At 37.3% G+C, this 22,807-nt stretch overlaps 3 protein-coding genes across 7 annotated transcripts in view; 2 read left to right on the top strand and 1 right to left on the bottom strand.

The window, feature by feature from the left end:
• Nucleotides 1-10,437, top strand: part of SPATS2L (spermatogenesis associated serine rich 2 like) — a 47,251-nt gene extending 36,814 nt beyond the window's left edge. Inside the window, exons 8-12 of the mRNA XM_058187750.1 lie at nucleotides 6,456-6,514; nucleotides 7,885-7,994; nucleotides 8,538-8,640; nucleotides 8,805-9,028; nucleotides 9,921-10,437. Coding sequence (XP_058043733.1) covers nucleotides 6,456-6,514; nucleotides 7,885-7,994; nucleotides 8,538-8,640; nucleotides 8,805-9,028; nucleotides 9,921-10,325 — 901 coding nt within the window. The 3' untranslated portion in view covers nucleotides 10,326-10,437. The remainder of the gene's footprint in view (nucleotides 1-6,455; nucleotides 6,515-7,884; nucleotides 7,995-8,537; nucleotides 8,641-8,804; nucleotides 9,029-9,920) is intronic.
• Nucleotides 10,438-13,291: 2,854 nt separating this feature from the next.
• KCTD18 (potassium channel tetramerization domain containing 18) overlaps nucleotides 13,292-22,807 on the bottom strand; it is a 60,336-nt gene continuing 50,820 nt past the window's right edge. For 2 of the 4 annotated variants that reach the window (XM_058187651.1, XM_058187640.1), the window contains 6 exons: nucleotides 20,052-20,255; nucleotides 18,845-19,056; nucleotides 17,811-18,004; nucleotides 16,347-16,441; nucleotides 15,145-15,247; nucleotides 13,292-14,282 (listed from right to left, as the gene is read on the bottom strand). In XM_058187651.1, coding sequence (XP_058043634.1) covers nucleotides 13,736-14,282; nucleotides 15,145-15,247; nucleotides 16,347-16,441; nucleotides 17,811-18,004; nucleotides 18,845-19,056; nucleotides 20,052-20,208 — 1,308 coding nt within the window. In that variant the 5' untranslated portion in view covers nucleotides 20,209-20,255 and the 3' untranslated portion in view covers nucleotides 13,292-13,735. Of the gene's footprint in view, nucleotides 14,283-15,144; nucleotides 15,248-16,346; nucleotides 16,442-17,810; nucleotides 18,005-18,844; nucleotides 19,057-20,051; nucleotides 20,256-20,874; nucleotides 20,999-22,110; nucleotides 22,260-22,807 lie in introns of those variants that run through there. The other 2 variants (XM_058187630.1, XM_058187660.1) reach the window with 2 other exon arrangements.
• The window catches only part of LOC131200577 (shugoshin 2-like), a 34,823-nt gene continuing 33,883 nt past the window's right edge, over nucleotides 21,868-22,807 (top strand). Inside the window, exon 1 of one of the 2 annotated variants that reach the window (XM_058187591.1) lies at nucleotides 21,868-22,039. In XM_058187591.1, the coding sequence (XP_058043574.1) occupies nucleotides 21,868-22,039 (172 nt within the window). The remainder of the gene's footprint in view (nucleotides 22,040-22,807) is intronic. The other variant, XM_058187572.1, reaches the window with a different exon arrangement.

Here is a 22,807-nt window from a genome sequence, read left to right as displayed (position 1 = left end):
ATCACTTCATCACCAGCTTAAGATTTGTAGACTATCCCAAAAATCAGGAACCAGACATGTGGTATTGAAGCAAGAATGTTTTCCACATAAAAAGGGGTGAAGAGGTGCACTGAATGGCATTGCTGTAGACTAGATTTAGACATATTTTATCCTTTCTTCTTCGATTATTTACCTTTTTTGTTTATTTCTTACTTTCTGTGCTCTATATGACATTGCTTACCCCAAAAGGAAATACCATAATGGAATGTGTTCATGGTCACAGGCACCTAACTTTTAAAGTATCAAAGACCTGTACATTAGTCTAGTCTAATACATACTGTGATATGCTAGTCATTCTCTAACATAAAGGTAAAGGTTCCCCTCGCACATACGTGCTAGCTGTTGCTGACTCTAGGGGGCGGTGCTCATCTCCGATTCAAAGCCAAAGAGCCAGCGCTGTCTGAAGACATCTCTGTGGTCATGTGGCCGGCATGACTCAACGTCAAAGGCGCACAGAACGCTATTACCTTCCCACCAAAGGTTGTCCCTATTTTTTCTACTTGCATTTTTATGTGCTTTCGAAACTGCTACGTTGGCAGAAGCTGGGACAAGTAACGGGAGTTCACCCCGTTACACAGCAGCACTAGGGATTCGACCCGCTGAGCTGCCGACCTTTCGATCGACAAGCTCAACATCCTAGTCCCTGAGCCACCACATCCCCCCATTCTCTAACATATAACAGTATATATTAGCAATCTAAATAGTTGAAACCTTATGTGTCATTTAATATTAAAACCCTCAGTTTTACAGTATATAATATTCTGTAAACATTACGGTAAAATCATTCTTTATGAGCTGAGAACTGCAAAGCTTGGTTTTAAAATGTGAAAAATCAGGAACCTGACCATACTGAGCCGTAAATTAGCTTAACTCTGCAGGTTTTGTTTCCATAAAGAACAGATGTCAGAAGAGTCTAGTTGCACTATTTATGCCTGCTACATTTTATTTTGGGGAGAAGCTTTCAGAAGCAGCAGGTCACTCCATCAAATGTATAGAATAGCTAAACTGATGTAAGATTTAAATACTTGGGAGGGGAGGGAATGACAGGATGGTTTTGCACAGGGAGGTTCCATAGAGCGCAGATTATAGGTACATTATCCATTAACAATTGGTCTAAGATTACATATATTAGATAATTAATATTATCTTCAGACCTGGTGTTAAATTTGTGTGCATTTGCACAAAGTGTGGTCTTTTGTCCAAAGTAGAATAAGGGCATTGCTAGCAAATGGTGATATATCTCACAGAGGAAGAACATGTGTAAGAAAGAGGAACTTATACTTTACAAATAGTTCTCAGTTAATGACAGTAATTGGGACCAGAATTTCCATCATTTAAGTAATGCCATGCAAAGTATGTGTCATGTGTCATGTTGACTCCGTCAACTTCCAGACCTCCGAACCTTCCGTCGCGAGCTTAAAACATACTTATTTATCTGCGCGGGGCTGGACTAGTTTTTTAAATTTTTAAATTTTATAGGGGTTTTAATTGGTCTTAATATTTATACTATTTTAATAATCTGGCTTTTTGAATAAGTTTCTTAATGGTTTTTTAATCTGTATATATATGTTTTTTATCTGCCTGTGAACCGCCCTGAGTCCTTCGGGAGATAGGGCGGTATATAAATTCGAATAAATAAATAAATAAATAAATAAATGTGACTGCATCACTTCATAACAGCAGTCCCAGCATTGTTTTTTGCCATTGTTAAATGAGAATCATAGGTTGTTAACCAAGTTCCAGATTGCTTGCATGTAGGCCAGCAGGCAGGTAAAATGGTTGCTGCCACACAGGAGAGAATGTGCAGGTATCCCAGAAAGCTCAGCGCAAGCAGAGCGGGTTCAGGAGTGGCTGCTGCTGGAAGGAGGAGGGTGTGAATAACTTATCACAGCAACTTGCAATCTTCCTTGCCAGCATCCCATTGACTTTGTTATGAGAAATTGTCAGGAAAGGTCTCAAATGGCAATAATGTGACTGTGGAACACTACACCTACCATAAATAAAAGCCAATTACCAAGCCCTAGGTCATGATCACATGACCAGGGAGGCTGGGATGGCTGGAACCTCAAGGACCAGTGATAACCCTTCCAAGACAGAGTGGCTGTGGGTGCCGGCGTCCCGGTACAGTCAGCTTACACCATCGCTGACCGTGGGGGAGGAAGTACTGACCCCCAGGGAGGGAGTGCGCAACTTAGGCGTTCTCCTGGACGATCGGCTGTCCTTGGAGGATCACTTGACAGCCGTAGCCAGGGGAGCATTTTATCAGGTTCACCTGATTCGCCAGTTGCGCCCCTTCCTTGACCGGGACGCCTTACGCACGGTCACTCACGCCCTCGTCACTTCCCGCCTGGACTATTGCAATGCTCTCTACATGGGGCTCCCCTTGAAGAGCACCTGGAGGCTCCAGTTAGTCCAGAATGCGGCTGCACGGGTGATAGAGGGAGCACCACGTTGCTCCCATATAACACTCATCCTGCGTGGTCTACACTGGCTACCGGTAGCCTTCCGGGTGCAATTCAAGGTTTTGGTTACCATCTTTAAAGCGCTCCATGGCTTAGGACCGGGATACCTTCGAGACCGCCTCCTGCCGCTGATTGCCTCCCAATGACCCGTGCGCTCCCACAGAGTGGGCCTCCTCAGGGTGCCGTCGACCAAACAATGTAGGTTGGCGACCCCCAGGGGGAGGGCCTTCTCTGTGGCGGCACCTGCCCTGTGGAACGAGCTTCCTCCGGGATTACGACAACTCCCCGACCTCTGGACCGTCAGACGTGAACTGAAGACTTTATTATTTCAGCGCGCTGGACTAGCCTAAGAATAAAATGTTTTAGCTAAATTTTAATGGGTTTTTAACCGGTTTTTTACCGTTTTTAGTGATCTGGCTATCATAATATTTAGTTTTAATTGGGTTTTTAATGTTTATTTATTATATTGTTTTAATATGCCTGTGAACCGCCCTGAGTCCTACGGGAGATGGTGCAGTATATAAGTTTGATTAATAAATAATAATAAATAAGTAACACTTGTTCAGTGCTGTCATAACTTCAAGCAGTCACTGAAGAAGTGGTTGCTAAACATGGACTGCCTGTACAACAAAATGTGTTCCATGTGACAAGGTGCTACCTGATTCTTTCTGAATTTTGGCTACCTTAGATTAAAATGAGCCGCCTCCTACAATATAAACAATACAATAATATAAAGAACAGATGAAGTAGTAAATGAAAGAGCATCACAGTATAGCAGAGCTTAAAGACAAGAGCTCCATGGACAAAAAAACTAGTGTGTGTGTGTGTGTGTGTGTGTGTGTGTGTGTGTGTGTGTGTGTGTGTGTGTTTTAGCAGGGCCCCCGTTTCATTAAAATAAGAAAGGTTGGAAATAAGGAATTAGACAGTAAATTTTGCACTTAGCTAACTTTAAGAACTGCATTTGCTAGGATAATCTTTCCATGTTTGGATCTTCTATTAAAATTCCTTTTTGCAACCAGAATAAGAATGAGGTTCACTATACAAATCTTGAGCATTGTGCCAATAGAATTCAGTTGATATAATAATGGAACAGTGCTATATTCCAAACCATCACAAAAATACATAATGTAACAACTAACCTCCAGAACCTCAGCTGAATAAAAGGTGTGCTCGTTTTTTTTCCTAGCGAGGCAACATTTCTATTCATCACTTATTCAGCCGAGCTTCTAATCACTTTTCTAGATCTGCAATCATACGTATATTTGCATTAAGCACCCAAATAATTCTTGTCCTTTATTAGGTATATTCTGCTGAAAAGATGCAAAATGTATGTTTCTGAAGGTGTCTGTTTTGATGATGGAGCAAATTCCTTGGGCCCCATTTTTCCCCGTTGGTTGATAAAAAAAAAAGATAAGAGTTTCCATTGCCAACTATTATGCATTAAATTAACATCATACTTCCAAACTTCTCTAAGGGCTCTCTAATGGCCTTTCCCACAGCCCCAAAGTGCCCTGACCATGTGTCTTTTTGCAGTTATAACTCCATTCTTTTCCCCCTCTTCTTGTCCACAGCCCTTGAGTGGAGTAAGTTATCCTTGGGTCTAAGTATTTAAGAAACATTTTCCGCTTTATTCCAATATCATCCAGCCTTTAGACTATAAAATCTGGTACATTTTAATCCTTATATTACTGCTAGTATGGAGCAATGATGATAACAAAAATTCTTCATAGCATTTATAAAACTTTAGTCTATTGCTATGTGGTCCAGAGTCTTCATTTGTTTTCATATTTTTTAAAAACTTCCTTTAGTTTTTCAGAATCTATTATTCTTCCTAGCTTTCATCTCAAGTAGTGTAGCTGGAATCATGTAGTCAAGTTTACAAGATTTTTTAAAAATTTATGAATTTCTGTATCCAATTTTTACACATCTCTGCAACTACTCCAGTTCTCCTTGCCATAAGTCACAGTAGTCTCAGAAAGCCTCCAACAAGGAGAAGCGAGGTGAACCACTAAGTGGGGCCTGTCTCATGCACAGGAAGCATTTCCCATCAACTAAAAACCAGTTTTGGATCATCCAATCCCAGTTAGTAAAATGGACCAAAATAAGCATTTTCAGATATCTCTACCTGAAAGGAAAGAGCAACCAAGACAAATATTGGCCTCGACAAAGTATTTGGAAGTTACGCCTTGAAATAAAACAATTGTTTAAAGGACTTAATTCCAAAGCAAATATGGGAGCCTGGATACAGTAATTTTTATCTTGCAGAAAGACCTTACGTAAATACCCTAATGTTAAATTATGATGTTCTACAACGGATTATTCAAATCTCATTAACCTGAATTAAACACGGGAAGAAGATAGTGCTCTATAGTTAAATGTGGAATCAAGTGCCACCCAACCAAAGGTACAATGTTCAGTTGCCCTGAAACCTACTTACTTTTGCCCTCTTAAAAAATCTATCTGTCTATTAGACATTTCCATGCCTTCCTGGTGAATTCTAAGTTACAAAGAGAGAGACACTTAAACGTTTAAATGTTTCCTAAAACGAGTGTGTACTGGAGGAGAAGAGTACCAGCCGCCCACTGCCGCTAATGTAGCATTGTGCAATTAGCATAATATGGACCCAGATTGTTGGGGGGGCAATAAGTTGACTTTGTAAAAATATACAAATAGAATGAGACTATTGCCTTATACACTGTAAGCCGCCCTGAGTCTTCGGAGAAGGGCGGGGTATAAATGTAAAAAAAAAAAAAATGCTAATTGTGTGAACCATCTTGGTACTTAATATGTATAGAGTGCCATCTGCAGGGAGACATTGGCAATTATCTAAGTTGTTTTTTAAGCGACGTATTTAAGTCAATTCCATCCATAAAACAAGATATTCTCAAAAGCAAAGGGAGTAATTTAATGAAACACAATCAATGTCCCAAAGCACAAAGCCTTTTACAAACTAAAACTGCATCAATGGAAGAAACATTTTGCCAAATCCCAGAGGATCCTAGGATGTGTTTGATCAAACTATTTTCTACACCTCTCAAAACATCTCTTTTGTGTCTTTTCTTATTCTTTTGAGTTATAGTGCAGAAAAAGATGCATCAATGTGGCATTTTTCTGAGTAGTTAGCAACATACAGCAATAGGAAAATTTGACTGTGTATAAACTGGCAAGCCACAATGAGCTCATATATCGGGTTTCCTTTTAAGTTATATCTTTGGTGGGGAATTGTACAACAGCAAAATATGTCATGTAGATCAGTAACTGTCCAATGTGTGACTACTTTCGGTATTTATATTAGGATACACATTTAGAATAAAGAATAATAGAGTTGGAAGGGACTAATTTTGAAGTTTCTAAAATCCCATTTAGCAGGTTAAATGAACCAAGAGAACATCAGCATGTTCAGTTGCTAGAAAATACACTATTATGTTCAACATTAAGTTTTAAAAATGAATTATAATGTGGCATCATTGGTGTAGATATAATAGAGTCTCATGGACATTATAGAAATGAACAATGATTAAACCGTTATAGAAATCTTTGATAGTGACTTCATTTGACATACTCAAATATATATACATGATTTTGTTTAAGTCCACGTCTAGCAAGTTTAAGGATCATATATACAGAATGTAATACCAATACAAATAACTGAACATATGGGCAAAAGTATTGTATTATTAGCCAGATTGCATTTACTTTTGTTTTGTTTGTAATGGTTTAATGGTGGATCTGTATACTAATACAGAAAGAACTAGATCTGTTGTGATGAAATAATGTGTTTGATGAATCTGAAGCAAAATTGATTTCTTAAATTTTTATTTAAATTATTTTTCTCCAGAAAGCAATATTTTTCACAACTCTTACCATAAATTCTGTTTGAAAACCATTTTGAAGGACATAATTAATCAAGTATCTTATTAATATTGCCGTAAATTAAATTGTTTCCATTTTCAGTATCATCGACAAGGAAGTGGCTTTAATGGCAGAAGTTGACAAGGTTAAACAAGAAGCCAGTAAGTAGAAATTAAAATTAAAATGGCAAAGTTTATTTCAAAAATAACTTTGAATATCATACACATTTCAATTTGGCCATAAATTTCAGATACCATAATATCAGAGACATTCAGCAGTTAGGTGTTTGGAACTTACCATTGATTGGAGAGTAAACAATGAAATATTTCTAACAGTGAAGATGGGTCTTTTCTTCCCAATTTTTTCTTTAATTGACAAAAGCGTTGTTTTAACCATTCAGTCATGTTCAACTTTTAGCGATGTTATAGGCAAGTGCTGTCAATGCTACCCTGTAGAGCACTTCCTTTCAGTTGTTGGAACTTCATCTTTGTATATGTTTTGATGTTATGAAGCCAGCGAGATCTTTGTTTGCCCCTTCTTGTTCCACTAACCATTCCTAACATCATTGACTTCTCCAATGAATTTGGATGCATGACAGTGTGTAAGATAAAGGTAAAGATTCCCATCGCACATATGTACTAGTCGTTCCTGGCTCTAAGGGGCAGTGCTCATCTCCATTTCAAAGCTGAAGAGCCAGCGCTGTCCGAAGACGTCTCCATGGTCATGTGGCCGGCATGACTAAATGCAAAAGGCGCTGTTACCTTCACATCAAAGGTGGTCCCTATTTTTCTACTTGCATTTTTTACATGCTTTGGAATTGCTAGGTTGGCAGAAGTGGGACAAGTAACGGGAGCTCACCTCATTACGCGGCACTAGGGATTTGAACTGTTGAACTGCCGACCTTTCGATTGACAAGCTCAGTGTCTTAGCTACTGAGCCACCATGTCCCTTTTGTACACTGATAGTGTGTACAGGTCCACTATTATGAATCTTACTAGGCAGTGTAGTCTAAATTAATAAGATAAAAGTATAAATCCAATGTATGATACTCCTCCATATTTTTCATACTGGAAATAAAAAAAAATCAAGTAATGCTTGCTAAATATGTTCAAGCCAACAATGGCAGAAAGAAAAGAAAAAAATTGAAATTAAAAGGCTTAGGGCTATTACGTATTTGCAGAGGTCTGATAGGTTAAATTGGTTTCCAATACTACACCAACAGATTTGGGATGATTCCTGCCTCTCTTTTAAATCATTCACTTTTCTTGGGAAAAGGCATTCCTGGAGGTTGCAGTAGAAAAGAGAAAGTCTAGAATTTTCCCAGGTTGAATGGAAAGCTGTTAACATAGCATTGGGGGGGGGTGGAATAATCCCACTCTGAGCTTTTTAGAGAAAGGCAAAATACAGATAATGTAACATAAGAAAGAAAGAAAAGTAATTTCATGTATTGAGGGGTCACTTAATTTTTCGTAGTGGTTATCTCTTCCACATGAGCATTTAACATTTTGCATTGTCCCTTTTTCTTTGACAGTGGATATTTTGACTGCACGTCAGAAAAAAGCTGAAGAATTAAAGAGACTAACAGATTTGGCAAGTCAGATGGCTGAGATTCAGCTGGCTGAATTGCGAGCTGAAATTAAGGTCAGCTTTAAAAGGGTATTTCTCTTTAAAATAAGCATGGCTGTATACAAGTAATGCATCTCTATTTCAGCACTTAGAGCCACAGGTTCTCACCATAAGGCTCAAGCAAAGTATAAATCTAGCTTTTTAAGAATGTAATCTTACTTAAAACTGTGGTATCTCTTGTATGTTGTAGTAAGAATAATAACAGTATTCAGATTCATATAAGCATAGTAATATTCTTGCTTTTCTTTCCAGTTCTATTAAAGTTGCAGAGGTGTTTTTTTTTTTCTTTTGAGCCTCATGCTTAATTCTCTTGTATAACTGTAGTTATTTTTTTCCGGTGACAAGCACTCCATCAAATGTGAGGATAAGGTATTGTACTATTGATTCTGAATCAGATTTTACAATAGCAGTTTACAAAATATAAACAATATCCAAACTTTCTAAGATAGGAACACTTATCTCCTTCAAAAGCTTTTGTTCAACACATTAGACTTCAATGTAATTTTCTAGTTATTTAATCATGTGAGGCTATTTATGTTACTTTTCCCTTCATTGTAGCACTTTGTAAGTGAACGTAAATATGATGAAGAATTGGGTAGAGCTGCCCGCTTTTCCTGTGACACTGAACAGTTAAAAATGCAGATATTACAGTGTGGAGAAAGTAAGTTGTAGTAAAGTCTCAGCTTCTTCGTTAATTGCTCTTTAAAACACTTGTTAGAACCATTTTCATAGCTAGTAATTATAATGTATACATTGTCTTTGGTTTAATTTTTCTGGAATTCACGTCAGTATATTATATGATAAAATTTGCATTTTCCTTTGTAGTTTTCCATCCAAAAAACAATTACTCCTCTAGAACACCATCCAGTGTGTTGCTGCAATCAGAAATTTCAAAATCAGTGACCAGCATGCGAAATACATATAACCAAAAATATTCTAATCAAACTCCTACCAAGTCTTCTGATCATAAAACAACAATAACTAAAGGTTCAAGCCAAGTTCTCCAGGTTACAGAATCCTCTTCTCATGTAATTTCAACAAATAAACAGGTAAAGGCCAAAGAAAAAGTTTTGTCTGTGAATCAGCATAAAAATTATAAAATTAAAAATTTACAACCGTATGAGAAACATCTTATAGACACATAGTTGAGATTATTTTCATCAGGTCAATTTCTTCCCAGATTCAGAATTTTTTTAAAATGCTGCATTATTAAAAGATTCTAGATTCTGCAACACCTTTGGATTTGATTTATGTAAGTGACACCTTTCAGCTAATTCTTGTGTTCTTAAAATTTAACATGAGTAAAATATACATTCTTTTTCAGTCCAAAATGAGCCGCATTGATGAGCTGCATTGATTAATAAATTGAAGAGATCACAATGATGGCTTAATCTCACATCCATATATAAACCCTTTTCTGTCTTTCACTTATACCAACTCTGTCTAGCTGATTAAATGTCTCCAGAACAATGAATGAATGTCTATAAATCTGTCTTCATCCATGTCTAATCAACTACCATGGACAGGGGTCCTTTGCACAAATTTATCTTGTGTGCCAATTGCACCCATTCCTGGACTAGTGTTGCATCCGTTCCTGGATCAAATACTGAACACCGAAAACGTTTCATTTTCTGAAACATGGTAAAGTTGAGCTAAGCCAGGCCCAGTGTCATTTTGTTTTATTGTCAGAGGAATGCAGTTACAGTGGTAGCAATTCAACCAAATTGCCAATGATTAGCTTAAGGATATGATTTTAGACTTCCAGCCCGTAGAGGCAGCAAAGTTGATGGGGTCATTAGAACAGCGTCAATGACTGCGGTGCTGACATGCATAATATAATAGATATGCTTTGGTAGACATCATAATCCCACCCAACTTTTACCAAACTGAACTGAAATTGCACTGAAATGAGTCCTGATGTTCTTTTTTCTTCCTGGACAGAATGTGCCTTCAGGTCCGAGACGAAGATTTCATGCGCACTATCATAGCATTCGAATCAATGGTTCTCTCAAGCCCCAAAATCCTGGTGATGAGTCTGATCAGAGCAACCCGAAGAGTCACCCTCAACATGAATACCGACGGCAGCACCATCATAGCTTCAGGCCCAAAAACAGAGGCATAGTAAAAACTCAAGAGCAACCAACACCCATAAAAAATCTAGAAAAGGGAGCATACCCAGAGAAAGCACAGCAAAAGCATCCTATTCCAGGCCCTACAGAGCCCAGTCCTTTGTGCAGCAATATAACAAGGGGTTCTCCTTGTAATTTATGTCCTCCAAGAATAGAGACTTCTGGAGAGACACCTGTCCTTTCAGTCACCGTGCCAGCTGTGACTTTGGTGGCATGATAACAGTAATCTTAGTTTTTTCACTAAAGGTGCTTCTCCCCTCCTTTGTTGTGTACTCCACAAATATTGGAGAAACAGCTTGAGAAAAATATTACAATTGTGGTAAACCAAACTTGCTAAAATGGTCTTAACTTTATCTTGTTTTCTACATGGAAAGCTTTGCTCAATGTGCTCAAGATTATTTTTTCATAATAATGCAGTTTTTAGCCAGCAGTACTTAATAGAACTACTAGACTGATGTTGAAAAATAAACTATAAGAGGATTTCATTATAGATGTTAATTACTGCCCAGTTTGTTTTCAATCATTCAGTATTAAAAGAAGTAAAATATTGGCATCTCTAATAGTGGACTGTTATGTAAATACATAACATTTTTCACGCTTCCCATATTAGATAGAATTCAACAATTGTACATGACAAATCTCATAGTTCTGTGTGACCTAATATCATATCCAAAAAAATATTCAAGATTAATCATAATAGTAGAAAAACTATGTATTAATTGTTCCATGCTATAACATTTGTAAAATGTCTGTTTTTTTCCATTTGAAATTTATATAACTTACACAGTACAGTTTTTCCAAACCTTTCAGTTCTTTTTAATGATCGATTATTTTTGTGGACTAAAAATTGAATGTATTTCAGTCTCAGGTTCCTTTTTTTTTTTTTTTTCCGGGAGGGGAGCTATTCCTACACTTATTTGAGGAGTTCAAGAGGGCATACTTAACATTCCCACTAATACTATTGCAATAGGCTACTTCATCTTCCACCATCTTGGGCCTCTGATCCAATTACTGCAAAATTACTATTTTCGCTGGCAGAGGGTTATACTTAGTTATACTATCCCCTTAAACATAAGGAGTCTCACAAATCCTTGTCAAATATTTTAACCAATGTAAGCATACTACCTTTTCTTTCTTTGATAAAGCACTTTTCACGCTGCCAAAAATGATGAGGGGAATTTAGGTTTTTTTTAGGATTTTTATAGCTAGCTTCTATTCCGTTCTTCAAAAGGAAGATACTGCTTCCATTCAGTGTCTTGAAAAGGAAAAATAAGTCATATATCTCTGGGCTTTAAAAAATTAAAATATTTCCTTTTAAGAAGTCTCATTTATTGATAGTCAAGTGCCTCTGTTTTACACAAGCTTCTCTTGGTCCAGAAGACCAAAGCCATCCATTAAGGTTAAGGAAAATTAAATCTCTAGAAAGTGCCTCTGAATGAATGCCTTGAGCACTGTTGCATATTTGTCTATTTACATTGCTAGGAGAAACAGTTGCCTATTCCAGAGATAAAAGACTTGACCTCCAATGCTCATTCTGTTTCTTTAATACAAGGAGGGGGAATAGTAAGCCAGAATAATCCTATGGCTGCTACAAGATTAAATACTCAGAAAAAAATGGCATGCCTGTTGGAAACTAGCCTTGCTTCTATAATGCTTACAGCTACATGGAACTTATGGGTACAGTACAGTGGTGAAATCTAAATTTTTTCCCTACCATTTCTGTGGGTGTGGCTTGATGGGTCATGTGATTGGGTGGGCATGGCTATGTAACTGTGACTGGTGGATCAAAAGACAGAAACTGCCTAACAATGTCCTGCTGGAGCAGGGTTGGACTAGATGACCTCCAGGTCCCTTCCAGCCCTGGATTATCCTCTGAAGCTGCATCTAGTGCCAGGTTTGTAGTCTGTCCTTCCTCTCTTTTTTCTTTCCTTCCTTCCTTCCTTCCTTCCCTCCCTCCCTCCCTCTCTCTCTCTCTCTCTCTTTCTCTCAAAAATGGATTGCCCCCACCCCCCGTTTTTTGCCTGCACCCATTTTTTGCCTAGCAGGCTTCAGGGAAGCCTATTGGGAGCAAAAACTGACTCCTTCCACCACCACCCCAGTAAAAAAAGGCTCTGATCACATGTCACAGCTATGATCATCGGAGCCTTTTTTTATCTTTCAAAAGCATTTTTTTACTACCAGCTCGGCGAATAGGTTGTAAAAAAATGTTTTTAAATTTAAAAAAAGGCTCCAACGATCATGTGCCACAGCTGTGATGGTTGGAGCCTTTTTTTTTACTTTTAAAAGCATTTTTTTACAACCTATTCGGGCAATAGGTTGTTTAAAAATGCTTTTAAAAGATAAAAAAAGGGTCTGACGATCACAGCTGTGGCGCGCGATCATCAGCCTTTTTTTACCTTTTAAAAGCAGGAAGTAATGACACCCAGGCGGGTGGGCGGAGCCTCATGCTGCCATTGCTACTGGTTCTCCGAACCACCTGCCACAATCGCCTAATCTGGTCCGAACCGGAAGCATTTCACACCTGGTACAGTAATCCATTTTCCATTTGCAAAGTGCTCAGCATGCTTTTCAGGTTCTGGCCTCTACCTTTCAAGGGTAATGAGGCCTTGATACTTAAATTCTTCTCTGAAGGGGAAAGGAGTTATATTGCCAGACAAATGTCCCCAAAATGAAGTTACGATATTGACTGAGGAGGGGAGCACTAATTAATTCTGTTGGGATAAATGGGGATGAAAGGATTTTGATATAATTGGAAATAGTGGTGGTATGAAAGTGTCCTAATAGCCTCAAGAGAAGGTATTTTCTAACTTTTTGGGGGAAAATATCTTTCTGATGATCCATTATTATTTTCTATGTTCAGACCAGAAGGCTAGGTAGGGAAATAGAATGTTTAGGAAGAACTGAGCAAGTTATAGGGAAACCCCACCATTTAGCAAGAGCAACATTCCTAGAGAATTTGGAATAATGGACTCCAAAGATAATTTTGTCAGTAGATAAAAATATTTTCACAGCTGCCTGCATGCTCAGAGAACCTATCTTTGTAAGAATCGCAGCTTTGTTTGTAGTAAGAGAGTATGCCTCAAACCATATTAATATGTTTAATATAACATGGTTAACATCTTGGAAATATGTGGCCATACCTATTGAAAACAGAACAGCCAGAACAATAGCAGAGTAAAAATCTTAGTTTCAGGAGGAAGATACTTTATTGTTCTCTATAGCAGTAGCACTTAGATTTATATGCCGCTTCATAGTGCTTTACAGTCCCCTCTAAGCGGTTTAGTCAACTTATTCCACCTAACAATCTGGGTCCTCATTTTACCAATCTCAGAAGGATGGAAGGCTGAGTAGGCCCAAAAAAAACTGCACAAGTTTTCAAAAAGTTAAAAACCTTGGAACACACCCAATCTAGCATAAATAATATTCTAAAATGACCAATGATCCACATTTAATCTATATTTCATGATTTATAATGTACCTTACAAAATGGTACCAACTGACTACCATCCATCATCTTACTAGAGCATTTTGAATATTTCCAATATTTTTGTGCAACCTGGGACTGTTTTGTCCTTTCAGGTGGTAAAAATTTATGTTGTTAAAAAATAATGACTTTGGAGACTAGTGTCACACATCACCACTCAGCTGGCTATTCTGCAGACCATCTCTGATACTAGTGCACCTCAGAGAAAGACCCGAATGCTCACAGTTTAATGAGTGACATGTAGAAGTAGCAGTAATCGCAGCAGAGGAAAATTGCTGTTTAACTTTCTTCACAACTGATGAAGAATGCTGAGTTTGTAATTCATTACAGAGTGGAGTCCGCTTCAGTTTTATCACCCGGCTAGTTGCACATTTTCTGGCTGAGGGAGAATTTGGGATCATTTGGCCAACTTCCCTATGGTCAGCGTTTCTAAGAGAGGCCTGAGAATTTTTAGTCAATGATACGGTCCTTGCATAAAGAGTTCTGGAAATCTTTTTGCTTGTTAAAGAAGTATCTCTGCTAGGACGCTTAAGAGCCATTTGGGCATGTGAAGATGCTGCTATCTTTAAAGAAGCTGAGTTCTTGACTTTGATGTGGGTACTTGTGGAGGGGCCAGAGAACTGAACTGGCTTCCGAGCTATTCTGTTATTCAGCTGAGTTTCTTCCTCATCAAGAGAACCAATTATTCGTCTGTAAAAAAATAATTAAGTCCAGTAAAGACAGAAGTATAATATTCAAAAATAAGCAAAAATTATTTTTACTCTAATATTTGCCTAAAATGATATATACACATATATCAGACATTTCAAACATCAAGGATGAGGAACTAGGACAACATACAGATACTAATAATCATTTGTATTTGGCATAAACAATAGAAAAATGTATTCTTATTTAATACCAAATATATTCATCATATTTCCAAGTATATTTTTCTTATATTCATTATTATTACAAAATAATACTGTATTTTATAGTAAAGAGAATAACACATGGATTTTTGTGAAAGGAGTAGGAGTAGGAGAAGAAGCATGAGTGTAGCATCTTTCCGCTACTCATTAAAGAAGTTTCCATATAAGTGCTGCTTTAAGAAATGCCTTCATTGAAGATTGATTTAAGATTGTTCACTGCCAAGAATCACTTATTGAGATGAGTTATTCAAATAATTAATTCAATTTAAATGTGACTGTAAATCAAAAGCATTTTATTTCCAGTTTGAATGGAGATGAGAAAAAAGTTGCACTATTTTAATGAAAGCACAGGTGCTGCCCTTGCACAAGGTCTAAAACATTTCTTCCTAATAACTTTCAAAACAGATACACAACCCTAGTATTTTGTAATATATTGTTTAACATATTGAAAGCAGGAGGGTTTACTGATCCTTCTCTAACACACTATAATACACTAACTGCATGGTAACACTCTGATGTTATGTTATGTTATGTTAACACACATGATTCTTCTATCAAGATACTGAATAAAAAAACTTGAGTGCAAATATAACTTTTATTCCATTTAAAGGCTACAACAGAAAATGAACCACAATACCTACCGTTTACGTACTGGAGACATATTCTGAAGGCTTCCTTTCAAAGAATGCTCCTCAAGAGTCCAACACTCTATCAGCTCCTGTGGTACTCGCCAGTAGCTGGCACCTTGTAATTTCAAACATATCATTTCACAATATTCAAGATGCATAAATTTGGTAACTTCTACCTGAAATTCACTGATATGCAATAAGGAATGTGTGAATGCAACTGTAAACATACCTTCATTACAAGAGTTTCTCTTTGTGTTCCCATAATTAAAGAGCAATATTCTGAATATTTTTTTCTACGTACAAAATTGAACTACATCCAGCATTATATAAGTGAAGTCGCTGACGAAGAAATATGAAATCTTGTTCCCTCTCCTCCTCCTTTTACTCAGCAGTGCCCAACCTTTCCAGCTCTGAACCAGCAGCAAGAAGCAACGACAGGGAAAGGGATGGTTTCATGTGCACAACCTAATCCTGTGCATGCACAAATGGAGCTTTGCATGCTCGCTCACCACTTCCACAGTCCAGTTCCCAAATGGGCCACAGACCCAATTCTTGTGGACCAAGAATTGGGAACCCCCGCTTTTACTGCATACCTCCCAACATTTGGAAGATTTTCAGCCTGATGTAGTTGTTCTGTTTATATGTGGAGGGAGAGAGAGATTGCAGGATGCAACTCCTACTTTCTAATTTATAATATTTTTACCTTTTTATAATTTATATTATACTATTTTTTTAACCTTTCTCAATTTCAGGCAATTGCCTGAAGTAGTAATGTTTCCAAAAATGGAACAAAATAATGGCTATTATACTAAACTGACTTCTTTAGGGAAGTACATGCATGTTTTCAAAATTCACAATACTTGTTCTGGCAGAAATTAATATTAAACTATCATGCCAACGAATGATAGCATGAACCAAATATATGATATTTGAAATGGTATTTCTTGTATTTCACAATTGCTGATTACCTTTTTACTATAGTGAAATAATAGATAGTTGGTTGTTTGAGTCTGAGTAATAATACCCAAGATATTGGTTTTGTTAAGTTAAGAGCCAGTTATTCCCTTTTTCTTATGTTGCTGTATGACTAAAATGAATACAAAATAAATGAAAAAAATACCCTGATTAACCTTCAACAGCCGATTCCCAACCATAAATAATTATAGTTTTAAAAAATTCCATCTTCAAATATAGAAATACACACACACACATACCTCTTCCTTCCCAAGCCTCAAATGCATCCATTATCTTCTTCAATTCTGTTACTGAATAGTAACTCCAAATATACTGGATGTTGTTTCCAGCCTCTCTAGTAAAAAATGTAGAAAAAGACATTGTTTTACTAAATGAAAAACAAAACTTTGCTAAAGTTACTTTTTCTTACCCAACAGTCATAAATGATTGAAAGAAAGCAATTTAGCACAATAAGGCACAATTATGTGTTTAAGTGAACTGGTTTATTCAGCCAAGCACCAGCACTAGATTACACTGTCTTCATTGCTGAATGTTGATAACACAATTTGAAGATTAAATGTAGTATTCTTACTTGCCTAATTATTTTTACATAATAATTCCATCTAGGTATCCAGATAAATAGATAGATCTTATGCAATCAAACTGAATGGATAGCAAGAGTAACATTTAGTTCTACCCCAAAATCAATGACTTAATTACATTTGAGTGAATTACTGTTTAATCTATTGTATTTTCTGGGCAATATATGTTTAAATATTCCAGGCTTAGTTTTATTAATAACAATTAAGATCCAGAGTATGGTATTACACAGACATATCAGAAGTAGAAATCTAATTCCATAACTGGACTTTCTCTTGCTCTCCTTTTCCTATATATCCTTCAAAACTGTATCAGATGTACTCAAACATTCCACAGCAGAGAAACTGAGTATCCACAGGCATTTCCTAGCAGATGTTAACACACCAATATAGAAATGTAATTGGAGAGTCTTAATATTAAATCTTTAATGTTACTCTAAATAATAATTAGACAGTATATTATTTTACCCAAAAGTAATTTCTATTGTATTGCATTTAATGGGACTATATTATTATGACTAGATATAAGACTGCAATCTTAACCAATTTGGGTAAATAAGCAGATCTCAAAAGGAATGAACGGAAAGATTTTCTTATTTTTACTATTGTTGAGCCCAATAGTAGGAACCTAACTTCCTGGTAGCTGTTGAGGAACAAGTCCCATGATGATGTACGTAATTAAGTCTGAACTACTATTAATCTTCTCATCGTTCCCATCACCTATCTCCTTCCACTTATGACTGTATGACTGTAACCTTGTTGCTTGTATCCTTACAATTTATATTGATATTATTTCCTGATTGCTTATTTGTACCCTATGACTATCCTTAAATGTTGTACCTTATGATTCTTGATGAACATATCTTTTCTTTTATGTACACTGAGAGCATATGCACCAAGACAAATTCCTTGTGTGTCCAATCATACCTAGCCAATAAAAAATTCTATTCTATTTCTATTCTATGATATGTCACTGTTCACAAGGACAAGGAATGAGTAATACTGAAGCCTAAAGCATCTGGAGAATATCTGCCATTTTTTCTCTCTAAACAGAAATTGCATAATGAGTTATATAAATTCATTTATAATTTTAATATATAATCACCTGGCTGAGAAACATCTCACCTTTTGTAAATATTTTTACTATTTATTCGTCCTCCTAGTTCCTTTTCAACTGCAGTTATTCCATCTGCTTTTGTAGCATATATACCAATTACTCTACTCTCACAGCTGGCACCAGAAGTGTTGAGGTAATGCAAGACCCAAACTGTTGGTTTAGTGCATATTAAGCCATAAGAGTCACAAAAACCTACAAGTGCCTAGAAAAGGAGTATACCAACACATATATTCAATCAAACAATCTGGTTATTTAATATAGTTTACATAATTTGATTTATTCATAAATATTGAATTCTGCCAATGTAATCCTATTGAGTTCATAGTATTTTCCCAATGGTAAATATCCAGATATCTGCAGTCTTACCACTTCTGCTCTGAAAAACAGCTTAACAATATTTTAAGTATTTTTTATATGTAGCCAACATTTGCTAAATGTGCAGACAACATTTTAGATTTTTATTAGAAGTATGTTAAGAGAAAATACAGTAATATTGAAATGGATTACTGAATTGTGTTTACCATTAGTGAAGGGCTATGTTTTAATGTATGCATAAAGGTAAAGATAAAGGTTCCCTCTCACATGCGCTAGTCGTTCCTGACTCTAGGGGGTGGTGCTCATCTCCGTTTCAAACCTGAAGAACCAGCGCTGTTCGAAGATGTTTCCGTGATCATGTGGCTGGCATGTCTAAATGCCAAAGGCGCACGGAATGCTGTTACCTTCCCACCAAAGGTGGTCCCTATTTTTTCTACTTGCATTTTTTATGTGCTTTCAAACTACTAGGTTGGCAGACGTAACGGGAGCTCACCCCGTTACACAGCACTAGGGATTTGAACCACTGAACTGCTTAACTTTTGGTTGACAAGCTCAGCGTCTTAGCCACTGAGCCACTGCGTCCCCATCATAGACAAAGTAGTTTGTGGAATAAGCCCAAATAAAAGGGTAAAAGTTATTTTCCAGCTGAGAAATATGCATTACTTGTCCTTTATCAAATGTTGAGTATATATTGCAGAATAATTTAAGAACATAGGAAAATTCTGACCTTCTTAAGTTCTACATTTGTTCTAAAACAATATGTCTCCATTTCATTAGCTAGGTGGTCAACAAGACTGTAAGGATAAGGAATGCCAAAATAATCAGCTTCTTCTTGTAATGCAATTCGTGTTTCCTCATTTTCAGGAATCCAAACTTCTCCATGAAGATAATTTAAGAGATATTTAAAAAGATTGCCATCACGATCAATAAGGCATGCTCCTGAAAACAGATACAAAAAATGTACACATACATTGTATGCCTCCATTACTGTAGTATATTATATTGACCCAGTAAATCTGTGTTAACAAAAAAGAAAATACAACTTTTAATTTGTATTAACCAAGCTGGACATAGTTCAACAGTTTGTACTAGATTAATAGAAGCCAAATCAGGTAGAATTACTTTATAGCATAAGCTATTCTAGTTTACTACTGTTTATATAGAGAGCATTGTATAACTCTGTCAAATTTGAACACCTATTTAGAAATTATATTGTCTAACATCATATCATATTTATAGAAGAGAATATATGTAGCTCAGGGTTGAATTGTCTTTGACCCAGGACTCTTTATATCATATTTGCTTAGGAGGGTTCACTTTTTAAAAAATCTATTTCTTTCCTCTAGGCTAAAAGTATAAACTTCTTTTTTGTCCGAGGACCATATTTGGCTATTCAGTGGCATGCTAGAAGCTACACATCAAAAAGCAAACAAAGAGGAAATTGGATGATGATTCATTCCCATTTATAATTAAACATGAAGCTTAGTATTTATTCCCTAATATGCAGTAAATTTACTTTTCTGTTCCATTACAAATTAGTTTGATACAACTTTGGGAGAGGCCTTGGGCCATACATGAAGCTTTCAGGAGCTCGTACATGGCCCTGAAGCCACAAAGTGTTTCAAAATCTAATCCATTAAATACTAACAAAAACTGATGAATTATTTCCCCTTCAACTCTAATCATATCCCCAACTGTGCATTGGGCTTTAACTCAGGACACTAGTTTCTACATAGAATGAAATAGTACAGATCATACATCTGCAGAATGAGGGCTGTACATAAGAATGAACTGATGCAGAAGGAAGAAATCAAGAGATGTAGTCAAGATCATAGGAAAAAATAATGCAAAGAAGCCTGCAACCAAGTTATCTTATGAAATGCATTTGTTCATCTTTTCAAGTGTCAGCTAGTTATAATTTAAGAAGCTTTTACCTGAATTATCCATTTTTAAAGGAAATCTTCCACTGAACATAGCTGCTAACATTGAATCCTTAAAACGGCATAAAGATTCACGTCTAGCTGTATATATACAGCCTCCAACATTAAGTTGAATAATATCTTCCATCGTTTCAGACTTGCTGTCATCCATCACTTGCTGTCAGTTAATATTGTTGATTAGATTATGTATTTTGACACCTGAAATAAATTTTATATAAAATTGAATTTAGGAGATTAAGAAAATTAACGTTTTGGTAGCATTATCACTTACAAAAAATACTTAAATGACTTAAATTTTCTGCTGATTTTTCAGCTCAATCCTTTGGACAATTAGTAGAAATCTCTTAAATGCTGAAGATCCATACCATCATGAGAATGCACATGTAGGCCACACATCTAACCAAGCGTTCTTAAGATTCAATTGCTATAATTCTCATTCCTCAGTCAAGGTGCCTGGAATGTTGTCAATTGCAGTTCTTACCAATATTAGGTAATTTGCAAATGCCTTGTTTCTAGGTGGCTTTTTCTCAACCACTACAGCAAAAGCAAATTATATCAATAACTGAAAATCCAGCTATTCTTATTTAACATTAATCTCAAAAAACCTGATTACATTAGTAGAACTACTGTATGTTGAGAAAGTAATGTTCCAAACTAAGAAAGGCCTATTTGGAGCCAGAGCAGACCATGTTCCTCAGACATTTCTTCCTTTGTCCAATATACTCTGAGAGAAACTTGTGAAATAATGTCCCAATATGCAATTCTAACTACTGAACAGCTACAATTTTAGGATGAAATGCCATGATTATTTGCTTACCTGAATAAAATAGGCATAGTAAAATGGTGAACCATAGCATAAAATATATACTTTTCATCAAAATGCTAAATGCCAAGAGTAACATGTGTTTTTATTAGAACCTCCTTTCAGAAGAAATTATCCAAGCTATGGAGACATTGTAGGATTGCCATTGTGGGGGAAAATAGGAGCCAGCCACTTTGTATACCACCTTGAGCTGCTGTGCAACTGTGGTTTATAAATCAAATAAATGCACATGCTCTGTGACTTTTCTAGACAAATACATGGAATCCATAAAAACAGCCTGGTTGATAAAGTTGTTTAGCAAATAATAATAAAATATCTTGATGAGTACAGTACTTCAATATACGGGCTCCTATTCCTGTTTCCACTGTGCCATGAGAAAACTCAAGGGGACTAGAAATGGAACAGAATGTCTAGGTCCAATGAAATTGTCCAAATAAGCTCTCTCCTAGAGAGCTTTGCCATGTCGTTAATGTTTCGGATACAAATTAGGTCCAAGTTGAACAGCAGATTCTTTGCTAGAGCCAGCGATTAGTGTTTCTCTCCTTTCTAAAATTCTAAGATCCAAGGGGGAATTTGGAACAAGCAATGACAAAGGACCATGCTGTGCAATTTGAAGTATGGGTATTGGCCAGGCAAGCTGGATTCTTTACATTAACCATGTCCAATAGTGCAAAGAGTACAGAGCTGTTGTATGAAACAGCTGGAAGACAACAGCTTTTTTACTGTTGGGAAGAATCCAGACAGTTTACAGATCGGCTGCCAAAATTCCTTAAAAGCCTTCTAAGTATCACCATCACATAAAGTTAAGTGCAGCTATTCCTGGGAAGAAAATTATCAGAACCGATGTGTAAAAACGTGGACAGCTCCGAGAATTTTACTGCCTCTTAGCTGCAATCCGGTGGTTGGCTAGATTTTTGCAATCTTTATTTGAAGGAATCCTGCTTCCCTGCTAAATCAGTCCATCTGCTTCCTCTTTAATAAGAAATTATGTACGTTGCCAAGGGCAGGGAGGAACCCGCAGCATCCGGGCAGGAGGGAGGGAAGGAGCGAGGGAAGAAACCCAAGCCAGTCCCCTTCCTTCTTCCACAGCCCGAAAACAAGCAGCGACTGGAGGAGGAGGAAGAGGAAGCATTGAGCACAAGGGCTTCGCTGTTACGGGGTAAGGGGATCCGAGGGAGGCGAGCCCAAGGAAGAAGCCTCAGGAAACGCTCCGCTCATGAGGTCCGTTACCTTCTTAGTCCGAGGTTCCGCCCAGAAATTTTCGGGACTGGCACTCGAAACCCCGCCTTCCTCTCGCGCTACCGTCAATACCACTTCCATTTCCAAATCCGGCGGAAAGGACGGAGGCGGAAGAGGAGTCATGCGCGGGCTGGATTTTTTTTGGGGAGGGGGGGTGGTATGGGGGGCGCAGGGGGAAGCGCCCGTTCTTAAAGCAGCCCTCGGATCAACAATCCATGGATGATGCAACAGGACGGCAAAACATGGAACCACTTGGAAAAAGGCTCCCCGTCAAGGAAGACACTAGCCGAGCGAGTCCCCCTATATAGCTCCAGCTGCCCATCGATCGCTCTTCCACCGTACTTTCGGGTCCAGGCTTTCGGGTCCAGGCTCGGGTCCACGCGCCCCAGCGTTGCTCGTAACGTTTAGCTGCTGAATGCCAGCGCGCGCCTGAGGCATCGCAACGCTCGCGCTCTTGCGTGGTCGCAGTTAAACGGTTCCGACGTTTAGCGCCGTATCCCTTCTCTTAAATGGAGAGCGTCGAAGTTACGAGCGTTCTTTTTTAAAAAAAAGACTTACTCACACACACACACACAAAGCAAGCAAGCATAGTTTATTGAGGTGTCCTGAGTGAGAAATTATGACGTATTATGGCTGTCTTTTTTTTTTCCTGTCAGTGGTCAGAATCGTTTTCTTCCTCTCTTCTTAA

Source organism: Ahaetulla prasina, chromosome 1 (genome assembly GCF_028640845.1).
Source record: "Ahaetulla prasina isolate Xishuangbanna chromosome 1, ASM2864084v1, whole genome shotgun sequence".
Taxonomy (NCBI): Eukaryota; Metazoa; Chordata; class Lepidosauria; order Squamata; family Colubridae; genus Ahaetulla; species Ahaetulla prasina.
This window is presented reverse-complemented; position numbering and strand designations above follow the sequence as displayed.